Here is a 12,885-nt window from a genome sequence, read left to right as displayed (position 1 = left end):
CTGCCCCAGCGGCTGCTGGAGCGGGCGGGCGGTACGGTGAGAGCCTCTCCTGGTGCAACACCGCCATGTGCCCTGGGCCCGGCATGCGGATCCGGTACACCACTTCTGTTAGCCGCCCCACGACTTCCGCCGGCCCTTGCCAGTGACCGCACAGCCTGGGAGACACCCCTCTCTTGCGAACCGGGCAGTACACCCAAACCTTGTCGCCAGGCACGAAAGCTCCCCCTCGGCACCTGGTGTCGCAGGCTCTTTTCTGTCGTACTCTGGCGCTGACCTGGACCTGGCGGGTGTAGTCATGAACCACTCGCGGCCGCTCCCTCAGCCTCCTGTAGCAGTCCCTGGCCACCAACACGCGCCGGTTCCCTGCCTTGGGGACGGGGAAAGGCCCTAGGACGTCTCCTCCCACTCTCTCCATCGGGGCCCCCACCCGATGCTGCTGCAGGGGAGCAGTGGGGCGTTGAGTGGGGCCCTTCCGTGCCGTACAGGTGTCACAGCAGTGCACATGAAGTTCCACATCCCGTCGACAACCAGGCCAGTAGAACTGCCCCCTGAGACGGCGGAGAGTTTTAGCATTCCCATAGTGGCTGGCCCCCACCGAGCCGTGGACAAGCTCGAGCACCTGCGACCGCAGCGACCGAGGCACCAACAGCTGCGGGAGATCCTTGCCCTGTTCGGGGCCCGCCATCTCCGGTACAGGAGGCCGTCGTGGGTCTCCAGATTGTTGTACTGGGAGTAGTAGGCCTTCACTTCGGGCCCCTGTCCTGACACCCCTGTCCAGTCTGGGCATCGTGCTGCCTCCAGCCAGGCCCCCACCTGAACCAACGTCGCATCAGCCTCCTGCTCCTGCTTCAGCTGCTGCATGGTCAACGAGAGCCATCCCCCTCCGTCGGCTGTGGCCCGAGCAGTAGCCACGCCCCGTGCCTCCTGGGCCCGCTCTCCCCGCCGTTTCGAGAGGGGCAGCTGGAGTGGGCGCAGACAGATGGGTTGAGCAGAGCCGGTGTTGATGGCGTGCTGAACCAGCCGCGTCTGCCTGCAGTCTCCGGTTCCCTGCTTTTGACCGCGCTGGAGGGCCAGAGTCTCTGTACCAAGAGTGATAGCCAGCTTCGCGGTGTCAACGCAGGCCCTCCAGCGGGTCAGCAGATCAAGGCCGATGATGCACTGTTCTTGGATGTCAGCAAGCCAGAAGTCGTGCACCAGCTCCTGATCCTTCACTCGGATCCGCAACGGTTTCTTACCCCGCATGTCAGTTCTCTCCCCCGTCACTGTCATCAGCTGGGTGTCGGTGGGCGACCAACCCATCGCAAGCGGCCCGGATGTTCCAGGAAACACACCAGGTCGTATTAGGGAAATGGTGGACCCCGTGTCCACCAGGGCCTGGCAGGGCTGGTCCTCAACACAGCAGCTCAGGTAGAGTCCCTTGAGGTGCCCGACTAGGCCCGCCACCGTGCATCGTTCTTGGAGGGGGGCAGGAAGCTGGAGCGGTGGTCCCCTTGCTGTACCGCTCCCCCTCTCATCCCCCTGAGGCCACATAGTTCTGGCCTTTGGGGCGGACGTCAGGCAGTCGCGCGCCACGTGGCCAGGCTCATCGCACCGGTAGCAGCGGTCGGCCGGTCGACGGGGACGCCTCCAGGGCTCCGAGGGCTGCAGCTGGCATACCTCCGGGACCTCCCCCTCCCTGTCGTAGTCTGCGGCTCTGATTTGAGGGTAGTTTGGGGGGGGCACCTGCTGGTTAGGTGGTGAGGTGAGCACTAGCTCGGCCCTTTCAGCCCCAAGGAGCGCCTCACGGAGAGTTTGAGGCATGGCCAGGCGGACGTGTTGGCGTAGTCGCTCTGGAAAAAGTCCTCGCAGGAAAGCATGCAGGCTAAGCTCCTCACGGGCTGCTGCTGGGAACTCTGGGTAGCCACGACGAGCATACAGCAACACATCCGCTGCAAAGGTGCCCAGGCTCTCCCCCGGCCTACGGCTCCGGTTGGTCAGCTGCTCCCTGCTCTGCTCAGTGGAGTGCCGCTGCCCAAATCGCCTCTCGAGTGCTATGGTGAGGGCCTGGAGCTCATGCTGCTCTGATGGGGCTAGGTCATGGAGTACCTGCAGTGCATCTCCTTCCAATGCTAGCGCTAGGTGTGTAGCAGCCTCTTCGTCGCTCCAGCCATTATGCCTCGCAGCTAGCCGTACTTGTGAGAGGTAGGGCTCTAGCGGGGTTAGCCCGTTGTATTTCGGTACCTTAGCTGGCGTTGCAGGCATCACTGCTCGCTGTCGGGGGCCCGGCATGTCGGTCGACAAAAGCAGCCCATGAAGCATTGTCCTAGCGTCGGTCGCCACGGACCGCTGCCGCGGTGCGCTTGCACCGTCGGGACCCGTCGGGGGACTTACATGGCCGCTCGCTTGCTCCAGCCTCTGAGTGTATCTCTCCATTCCGGCGAGGGTGAGCTATCCCACTTCTGACACCAATGTGGCGAGCTCAGTCACGGAGGAGACAAAGGTTTCTTTGGGAGCACCCGTTTATTTTATAACCGGCCCCGAACACTGCCGCTACCTCCCTCCTCAGCGCGGCAACAACATAAAAAACACAAAATGACGCTCTCTCACCCGGAAACACACAAGCTGTGTCCCAAAACGTCGGCTGCATCCTTCGGAGGACCCGGCCTTCGCGGTCTACGTGGGCCGGGTCCTTCGAAGACCGAGAAGGCCGGAAGTGTGAGGCTGTGAAATGGGACGGTCTAGCCTTCAGATTTGCGTCACCGCTGTGTCGGTGGAGTTTAATAAACTCAGCCGTCTGCTCCTTGCTATCTAAAATATAACAGGACACTGGCGTAAATTCTCAAACATCTCACACTTCTGTTTAATCAGTTTTCTGTTTGACGTTTATTCAGCTGTGTGAAAATCCCGGAGGAACCCACCCGATGGATTAATAAAGTTTTATTTAATCTAATAATCTAATAACTTTGATCTCAGCCAACCCGATTTACTCACGAATAAATAAAACACCGAAATAAGACAAACAATTACATTTTTAAGTTATCCGAGTGACTTATACATCATGTTTAACCTGAGTAGCGAAAGAGCGGGGGTCTGAAAACGATGAAGCCAGGAGTCCGCTGCTCTCGCCGGCTCGGGGCGACCAATTGAATCCCCCGGTTTGCTATCGAGCGGTTGGGTAACAGACATCTCCGAAAACGTCGGCGCACCTTTGCAAATATGCGATGTCTTGATAAACCGAGCAGATATTTGAAATTTACACCGCCACTTTCTCGCCTGAAAATATGTTAAAAGTTTATTTTGTGACCCAGAAAGATTAATAAGACTAATTTTAAAACTTAGTAGCAGCCGCCATTGTTGGCAGCTGAAATTTGGCTGGACCGCGCTATGAATTCTGGGATATGGTGGGCCACGAAGGACACACCCAACCCATCCTTCAAATTCGGGGAAATGAAGGACGCATTTGTCGGACGCATTTGAAGGAGTCGACGAATTGGGACAGCCTTCGTCGCCGGGCTGTGACGTAATCGGCCTTCAAATGCGGCCTCCGGAGGATGCAGCCGACATTTTGGGACACAGCTACAGTCGCAGAGGGAGCGTCACCCGTAACCATGGCAACATAAACAAACATAACTGTAAGACAGAACATAAATGTCAACAACAAATCCCTGAACAGCCCTGGCCCGCTACAATATTATATTTACTTTATTACCAAAGTGTGATAGACTCTAGTCTCAGGAAGTACATTAGCTAGCTGTTACTAGCTAATTTCAAAATTACTGTTGGGTAAGGAGATGCAGCCTAACAATCCTGTTCTTACAGTTCTGTGGTGTCTCAGCATCAGATATATCACATACCAATGATCTCAGTGAAAGTAAAAGAAAAAGATTTTCACCTTCATTTCTGTCAAACGAGGCTGTATAAAACGTTTCTAGTGGTGAGTGTACAATGAATTTGTAGGTGCCCAACGCCAACTGTGCAGAAATAAAATATCAGTAGTAATTCCTCCTGTTTTGGCTTCCCTTCATTGGCTTCCTGTTAAATCCAGAATTCAAAATCCTGCTCCTCACATACAAGGTCTTAAATAATCAGGCCCCATCTTATCTTAATGACCTTGTAGTACCATATCACCCTATTAGAGCACTTCGCTCTCGCTCTGCAGGCCTACTTGTTGTTCCTAGAGTATTTAAAAGTAGAATGGGAGGCAGAGCCTTCAGTTTTCAGGCCCCTCTTCTGTGGAACCAGCTTCCAGTTTGGATTCAGGAGACAGACACTATCTCTACTTTCAAGATTAGGCTTCAAACTTTCCTTTTTGCTAAAGCATATAGTTAGGGCTGGACCAGGTGACCCTGAATCCTCCCTTAGTTATGCTGCAATAGGTGTAGGCTGCTGGGGGATTCCCATGATGCACTGGGTGTTTCTCCTTCAGTCACTATATGTTTAGACATCTCTCTGCATCTCATCCAGTACTGTGGACACATTCATTTACCGGGTTAATGTCCAAACGCACATTTTATAAATTAAACAACTTAACTTTTGTTGCAGGTTTTGTCATTACATCTGCCAACATCTCATCTGTTGGACAATAATCCAAAGTTATTTTTCCTTCACTCACAGTTGACCTCACAAAGTGATCCTGTCAACATGTTTACATCTCTGTCTAGTTACAGGATTCTTAGACAGTGCAATCGCACCCTGGTTATCTTCATAAACCTTTGGCAGCGCACGCTTCTGTCCCTACCTCCTAACACTCCTGTAGGTTTGCCGCTAAAGCCATGTGCTCAGCTTCACGGGTAGATAATGCAACAGTAGGTTGTTTTTTGGTTTTCCATGTAATCAATGACCATTCACAGCCATACTTATACAATAACCAGTTGTACTACGTCTGTCTGTTACATCAGCTGCCCAATCAGCGTCACTGTATGCCCACAACCTCAGTTCCTCATTCTCACATTTCCTGTAACACAGGTCTTTCTCAGATTCCCCTTTCAAATATCTTAGTGCATGTTTTACTGCAGTCCATTGGTCTTCAGTTAGCTGAACACTGTGACAGTTTACTGACTATAAAACTCAAGTGCATGTGGCCACATAGATCAGACTATCCACCGCCTCTCTGTGTCTTTTGACATCACTCATCTTTCTGCACCATCAGCATAGTTCAGTTTTTGCTCACAAGTTGTCAGTGTCTCTTTGCAATCCTGCATGTTGAACCTTTCGAGTATTTCTTCCACATATTCTGTGACATTTTCACACAGTTATCACTCTGGTCAAAATCTATTCCAATGAAAAGTCTCAGTTTATCCAAATCCTTCATTATGAATTTTGCTGTGAGCATTTTCTTCTCAACAGTTAGTTTTGTCGCTGGCAGCTATGATCAGGTCATCTACCCATATTATGAAAACCTTCACCTTCTTCTTTTCTGTCATCTTTGTGTAAACACAGTGGTCAGCAGGATTCTGCACAAAGTTGTTCTCACTCAGATATCCATGTTCCAATTTCTGCCTGATTGTTTCAGCGACTTTTTCAAAATATATACACCATTTTTCATTTGTGTCAGATTTCACGTCATAACCCTCTGATTGTTCCATGAATACCTCACAGTCTATCGGTGCGTGTAGGTGGGCAGCTTTAACATCCATCTGATGTAAAAGCATGTTTGTTGTGCTGCCTTTTGCACCAACGCTCTGATACTAGTCAGGTTAGCAGGAGGGGAAAATGTTTCTTCATAATCTCCGTCCATCGTCTTACTGGATCCTTTAGCAACATATCGTGTCTTGTATTTTTCTGATCTGTCAACATTGTTTATGACTGCATACACCCATCTACCCCCCCCCTTCCCCCACTGTCTTCTTACCCTCAGGCAGAGTGGTTAAAGTAAATGTGTTGTTTTCTCTTAGTGATTGCATCTCCTCATTCATTGCACTGACCCATTTCTCTGAGTTAGATAAGTCATTGCTTCCTTGAATGTTTGGTATGTTACACATTGCTCTGTAACAATAATCCATGTTAGTGAGTATTTGATCACAATCCTCCTTCTCAGTAACATATTCACTTAACTATCCAGGTGTTTTCCTCACTCTGGAGGGTGTTTTGCAGCCTCACAGTTAATGTCACTCTCCTGTGACCGGCTGCTCATCTCAGACATGGTTGCTGGGATCTGATCCTGAGTATCTCACATCAGTCTTTTCTCTGGTCTTGCTGGACCTGTGTGTTGTACTTTCATGCCTAACAGCACTGCACCAGATGGCTCAGTAACCAGAGGCCTGGAGGGACTGAAAACTCTTATGTTACAACATAAGCAAACTGCTTTTACATTTAACGATCATTTCTGTTTAATTACATTTAAACATTTATTGTCAGTAACATTTATATTAATCAGGCTGAACTTTAATCATACTTTAGATCAGCCTGTTTTACTTATTGTTTTATTTGTGCTTTGGTTTGGGGAAGTTGTTTCTTTACTGATCTTTTCCTGTCTTCTGTTATTAGACTTGAGATATGACTGCACTATGCTGTTGCTGGTGACCACAGTTAATTCTACAAGACATGCTGTGTAAGTAAACAAACAACAACAGTTTGGTCTGCAAAGATCATATCCCACAGACTTATATACTGAAGTCTGCAAGTTTCTGAAAGTGAAATCTGTTTTGTGCCAAAATCATTTTGCACATCATTAGAATGAAAGTTATTGACCATGTTTGCATAGCCCTTTTTTAAAATGATGCTTTCATGACATTATTGTGTGTTGGGTGGTGGTCAGGGCTATCCAGACTGACAATTGGGACATTGAATGTCACCTCTCCGGTGGGGAGGGGGCCTGAGATCGTCTAAAGTGGAGTCTGTTCTATACCAAATGCAGAAAAAAATGTTTTAAGAAAGCAATTAAGTTCATGTTCCAAAAAATATGATTGTTTGCTTGCAGGACACCAGGAGAGACGAGTCCTCCGTCACAGATGGTGTGGTCAGTGAAGATGGTCGCCTGCAGGTTCAAGCTCATTGCATCTCCAACCCACATCCACTGCCACTGTACTTAAGGGAAGTTAAAGACTTTCTTCTGCACCTACATTTGGATCACCTCGATCCATGACAGTCATTCAGGCAGTAATGCCTGGACTGGAAACAAGCATCCTTAAAATAATACAACATTCCAGCTGCTGTGTTGGAATGGAAAACAAATGTGTTGTTTAAATTAGAGGCTGCACTTGTGACAGAACAATAAATATTTTATTTTGATTATATAAGTAATGTAAGTACAAAACAAAGTTGCGGTAAACCGAAACTTATTTTCAGAATAATTTAATCTGAGACTTTGTTTCATTGTAAGATTATAACAGTGATGGCAATATAATTGTTTGTTGTTCAGCAGAACAGTGTCCAGTATGTTGGCAGTTATACTTTGTTGTGTTTGAAAATAAAAGTTGGGCTGATTTTAACATCATTACAAAAAGTGTTGTTAAAGTAAGAATCATACACATCATGCATTCAGTGTTATTATTATTATTATTATTATTATTATTATTATTATTGTTATTATTATTATTATTATTATTATCATTATTATTATTGTTAGTTATAAGTGTTGTACTAGAAATGTCAAGGATGATAAAGCATAATGTGATTTTTAAAAAGTAAGTTACCACAAATTTTTACCACAAGTTTTTTGATTTAGTAGAACTTTAATGTTTGTCAGTGGGTAAACCATTAGTACTGCACAGTCTGAAACATCAAGTTATTCTTAGGTCTGCATACCTGCAATGAATAAGTTGTCCTAACAGGCATCTTAGGAAAGCTTTACTTAGTTTTTTGAGTTCTGGGAACTAATTCGATTTTACAGGACTTTACAATATTTACACATGACTCTAAAATTCGTGCTATGAAGGTGTTTCTAAGATCACAACCTGATTTAAAAACATGATCTAAAATAAACTTTGTTAGGTATTAAATAACTCTGAGTTATTAGGAGAATATACCAAATGAGATCACAGGATGGCAGAAATGTGCTGTAACATGAGCTCTTCTTGTTTCATTGGATCAGTAACACAACAAAGAATAAATGCTGCTGTGACAGAGGAGTGCCACTGCTGTGGAATTTCCTGTTTTACATGCAGACTCAGGTCAGGTCTCCTCTGCTCATCAGTGTCATGTGACTATTTTTTAATCATTATCCACAAAGTACACAAATACCAGATTAAATATTTTATTTATCAACGATACATGATCAGGCACAAACACAATGAACAAAGTTTTTATTTAAAAAAATTACACACTGTAAGAAAAACAGATTTTCAAAGCATAACATACTAATAAAAAGTTTTATGGCAATCTCTCATATATACGTGTAACATCAAATCTTTAAAAGAATAAAACACTAAGGATAGTGTTCACAAAAACAGTTCTAGAGCAAGTTATCACCTTTACCTGTATGTGTTATGAGAGTGTGAGTAATGTGGATGTGTAGGATGTGGATGTGAGGCACAGATGGACGGGGGCAGGGGAATGCCTCCATGTGTGGGTGGGTGTGGGAGTGGGAAGAGAGAGGCAGTGTTCAAACAGTTGCAACATCTCCCTCTTTGAATCAGTTTACCGCTGAGCTTTGTTCTGTTATTCATGGTTGTGTGTAGTGATGATCAACGACTACTGATCAATGGCCATGAGTACCATTCCAGAGCATTCTCATTCCAAACGCGTAACATACTGACCATTTGTCACAGCCCGAGGCGTCTCACTGTAACGCAAAAGGTAACCTTTGGCGTCCTTATGAGACGCTCGGGTTCTCAGTTGAATCCAACAGAATTGTTGGCATGTTGCGCCTTGGGATGAGAACGTGTTGACACTTTAGTTGTTTGTATGATCTTCCAGGCTCTTGGTGGTGTCAAGTCTAGTACATTATTTCTTTTGAGAATGTAACAGAGTAACAGAGGCCAATGAGGACTCTTTTAACACCTGAGCAAAGGTAAAGGACGCTCTTCAGAAAGGCCAATGCTAAAAAGACAAGCGTGATCAATCTGTAAAGGACAATTTTGTGAAAGACAAAATTTATAATCATTACAATGCAGGTTATACAGATTCCCTCAGATTTACTCTTTTTCCAGCCTGAAATTGTGAAATGTGCAGATTTAGTGAAATTCCAGACAGCACAAATGTAATTCAGAACGAAAAATAAGTATAAGTATTTTTTCTGTCTGAAAGTACAAAGTTATAAATTAAGTTTTCTTTTTTATGCATCTGCATGTTAAATGTTTCTATTTGGAAAAATGTTTGTGTTTCAGTGCTTGGAGTGAAACTGTGGAACAGCTGAAGCAGTTTAAAATAGAGTCTTCATGTGACATAAAGATGCTGAATTTCAGTAAATGTCTCGTTTATTTAGTTTCTATGTATATTCAGAATTTTTCATCAACATCTGTTTTGTGAATGACTTGTAGGAACAAGCTAATGTGCGAACTATATTCTGTGCAATCAGGAGAATGTTTGTTGTTATTACTTAAGTTTATAACAACATGGAAGCTGGATAAATAATTAGTGATGATTAAATAAGCATGCACTTTTTCCCACTCATGTTTGGGTATGTAAACTCAATCAGAAAAGGTGCATATGTTATTTTGCTTTATTTTGTACAGTTTTTTATTTTGTAGTTTATTGTTTTATTTTATTTTTTTCTCATTTTTCATACAAGAGCTTCTGTATATTGATAAGATAAGGTAAACCTTTACTTGTCCCACACGTGGGAAATTTGTTGGGTTATTGGTTACATGATCAACATAAACTGAATAAAACAAAAAGTGTGTCACCGAGGAGAAGGAGGAGGCTTACAGAGCGCTCGTGGATGACGGTGAAAGGTCCACGTCTATCATGGATGTTGATGTGCTGGCAGAGAACACGTACCTGTGCATCCACACTGACAACAAGCTGAACTATGAGACCAACAGAGGCATGAGCAGGATCTATTTCCTGGGGAAGCTGAGATCCATGATGGAGATTGTCTGTGGAGCACAGAGCACTGCTGTGGTCTGGGAGAGCAACACTGAAGCTGGGGACACCGCAGACTAGGATCTTTGCAGTGCAAGTGTCTTCAGAGGGCTGTTGTTGCAGTTTAGTGCAATTCTTCGTTCAGCAGCTCTTGTTAGGGTTGGTCTGCCTACAGCCTGCACCCTCTTCTATAACAGGAACCCTTCCCCAAAAACCTCCTCTGGCCCTCTTCTTTTCCTCTCACTCTTACAGATCACCCTCTGTTATAACAATACACTATATTTACAGCTGTTACTGTTAGTGTTCAAATGGCACACGGCTGTTTTTTGTGTTTAAATCAAGTGAAAATGTAAAGTAAGACATTTTACCCAGCAGTATTATTCATAAAAGGTCTCAAAAGCATGAAGTGTAAAAGAGGTAGGCAGCATCAGTGGGTTTGTTTGGTTTTAAAGTGGTTATGCTCTTCATGTGCTCATACTAGTCTTTGGTTAGACCACTGGGGGCAGCATTGTCATAAAGAGGCAGCTGTGGAGGCTTTTTCCTGAGTCACACTTGCACATTCAGTAAAATCAGTGCTGAATAGCAACAATCACGATGCAGTGTGTTGGTTATTTATCACTTCCCTGAATATCTGAATGACTTTTTTCCAGATAAAATCCCGTTTAGTTCATCTCTATTCCATCCTCCACGTCCATGACGGGTCTCTTTTCTGGTGGAAGGTTCATGTTTTCTGCTTTCTCCACATACCTCTGCAGGGTGCTGTAATACTGCTCGCTCCTGGAAAACGTGTAGTATGCAGAGATCTCTTCCCAGGCTTTGTGGTTGGGAAACGGGAATGGATCGGGTGCCTTGTTCTCAAAGAAACTCTGCAGGTTTCTCTCAGCCAGTTTGGTGGCATACTCTAAAGCAAGGGCATCAAACCGCTCCTTTTCTTTGTCTACGTAGCTTTTCCAAAATTTAAGCTGCAGGTAGCTGACTTGGGAGCGACAGTTTTTGTAGCAGGTACCCAGAAGGCCTACAAAAGCACCAATAATGATAATGCACCAGCCCAGAATCTGCAGACACAAATGATGCTGTCAATTTCAGACTGTCTTTAGGGAGTGGACAGCAGAGAATTTATAAGGTGGAAAGGACAGTTGGGGGACAACAGACACCGTCAGACTAACAATTGAATACATCACACTGAGATACCTGGAAGCACAAACCTCAATTACTAGAGTAATTTAGTTTCTTTTACAGATTTCTAAGAACGCCCCAATTTTTTGTTTGTTTTTGGCAGTGATGCAGTATTCAGAGAGTTATGTTCTTCGTACTTCCTTTAAACACAAAGAGAACAGCCTGAAGCATTTGGCAGTCAGAGCATGCAAATATGAAAAAGCTGGAAGTAAAATTTATGAACTTGATTTCATTATTTAGACATGCAACGTGAAGAGCCAGTGCAGCAATTCAGGACTGCACTTCCATAAATGACCAATATTGAATTACTAAAAGTTTCTGGCAGCTAGTTCTCCAGAGGCCTGCTAATGAAATAATCATGTGATTCAGGTGTGCTGACCCAAGGTGAGATCTAAAACCTGAGGCCTGGAGTTGCCTACACCTGAGTTACCTGAGTTGTTCATTGTTAACATAATGGTCTAACACAAATGATCAGTCTTTGTGCCATTACTTGACAGTTTTCAATGATGGCCTGCTGTTTAAACTAAATTAGAAACCCCACTACATTCATAATAACCATAACAAGCAAACAGCAAAATACTAATCAATCGAACCCCATATTTCAAGTCTGTAATGTTGGATCTTAGGATGATCCCCCTCCCGACATCACTATGAAATCTTACCTGAGACTGAGCCCTGAACATCAGCAGCAGCTCCATGCGCTCCTCGCTAGACAGTTTAGAGCGGTCGCAGGGCACCCGGGCCAGCTCCTCACGACACTTCAGTGTCTTGTTTTTGCAGAAGAGATCGACCACCAGATTATCATCAAGACCACTAACAGCACACTCATAAAAGGTTCCATTGAGCAGAGCCACACAGAGCCACATCAGAGGAGCCACACAGGCCCCGGTGAAAATACTCATGAACACCCTGAGGCAGCCGAAACAGTTCCCACGGGGGCAAAGCTTCATGGGATTGAGGCAGCACCCAGTGTAGAGCCTCCAAAAGCGGGTACTGGAGAAAATACCAAAGATCAGCAGCACTGCAGCTGGTCCCAGCAGAAATGTCACGCCATAAGCAAAGTTCTGGTCGTGGTTGCAGGGACACTGAAAGGAGACCATGGAGAAAATTCGTTCCCCGCCTATAGTCAGCAGAGCCATGAAACTGTAGCCAATTGTGGTTTTCTGGTTCATGAGGAAACGCAAGATACCCTGGAAGTTATCCATGATGTCGGCCAATAAATCCGAGTGAAACAGCAGAGAGCTGCAAGTGAAAGAGCCAAGTGTGAGTGTGGAGTCAGTTCCTTTGTGCTGTTTTCCACAGCCAGACCAAACTCATCTGCCAAGCCCGTATGTGCCCCTCCCTTTGGCGTTCTATCTTCTCTGCAGGCCCCTCCTTCAGTGAGGCTGCACTTCCTCTCTCCCACTTCCTCTTTTATTACCATATCGATTCCATCTCCAGAGAAGAGTCGATACTAAAAAGAAAGGTGAAAAAGTTAAACTCTGCTTTCTTTTCTTTTACCATCCATCTTTACTGCCCACCCCCACCCCCTCCCCCTCCCCCACCCCACCCCACCCTAGCACCAGCATAGTTGAGTCAGTCTTTTAGAAAAATCCTGTTAGTTCAGTTACTCTGGTTGTCTTTTAACTATTATGCAATCCAGACTGTAACCTGAAACTATCTGAGGAGCAAAAACATGACAGAACATGCAAAGTGGGAAGACACACGGTACACAACAGCAACACAAGAGCACATTATTAGAGCACACACCAGCGGCGTCTGTAGTAG

The 12,885-nt window shown here is 45.4% G+C and overlaps 1 protein-coding gene across 1 annotated transcript; it reads right to left on the bottom strand.

The window, feature by feature from the left end:
• Positions 1-8,157: 8,157 nt before the first annotated feature.
• Positions 8,158-12,578, bottom strand: LOC100712575 (calcium homeostasis modulator protein 5). The gene is made up of 2 exons (XM_003454865.5): positions 11,781-12,578; positions 8,158-10,997 (listed from the first exon to the last, which is right to left on the bottom strand). Exons 1-2 carry the CDS (start codon positions 12,321-12,323, stop codon positions 10,605-10,607), a joined length of 936 nt encoding a protein of 311 aa, XP_003454913.1. The 5' UTR covers positions 12,324-12,578; the 3' UTR covers positions 8,158-10,604.
• Positions 12,579-12,885: the final 307 nt, after the last annotated feature.

Source organism: Oreochromis niloticus, linkage group LG11 (assembly GCF_001858045.2).
Source record: "Oreochromis niloticus isolate F11D_XX linkage group LG11, O_niloticus_UMD_NMBU, whole genome shotgun sequence".
In the NCBI taxonomy this organism is placed as follows: Eukaryota; Metazoa; Chordata; class Actinopteri; order Cichliformes; family Cichlidae; genus Oreochromis; species Oreochromis niloticus.
This window is presented reverse-complemented; position numbering and strand designations above follow the sequence as displayed.

What these genes read in the sequence shown, in the direction of transcription:
- LOC100712575 (XM_003454865.5), bottom strand. Translation starts at nt 12,323, where the DNA reads ATGGATAACTTCCAGGGTATCTTGCGTTTCCTCATGAACCAGAAAACC. An exon ending in TGTTCAGGGCTCAGTCTCAG is followed by an intron (nt 10,998 to 11,780) that starts GTAAGATTTCAT and finishes TTGTGTCTGCAG; the next exon opens with ATTCTGGGCTGGTGCATTAT.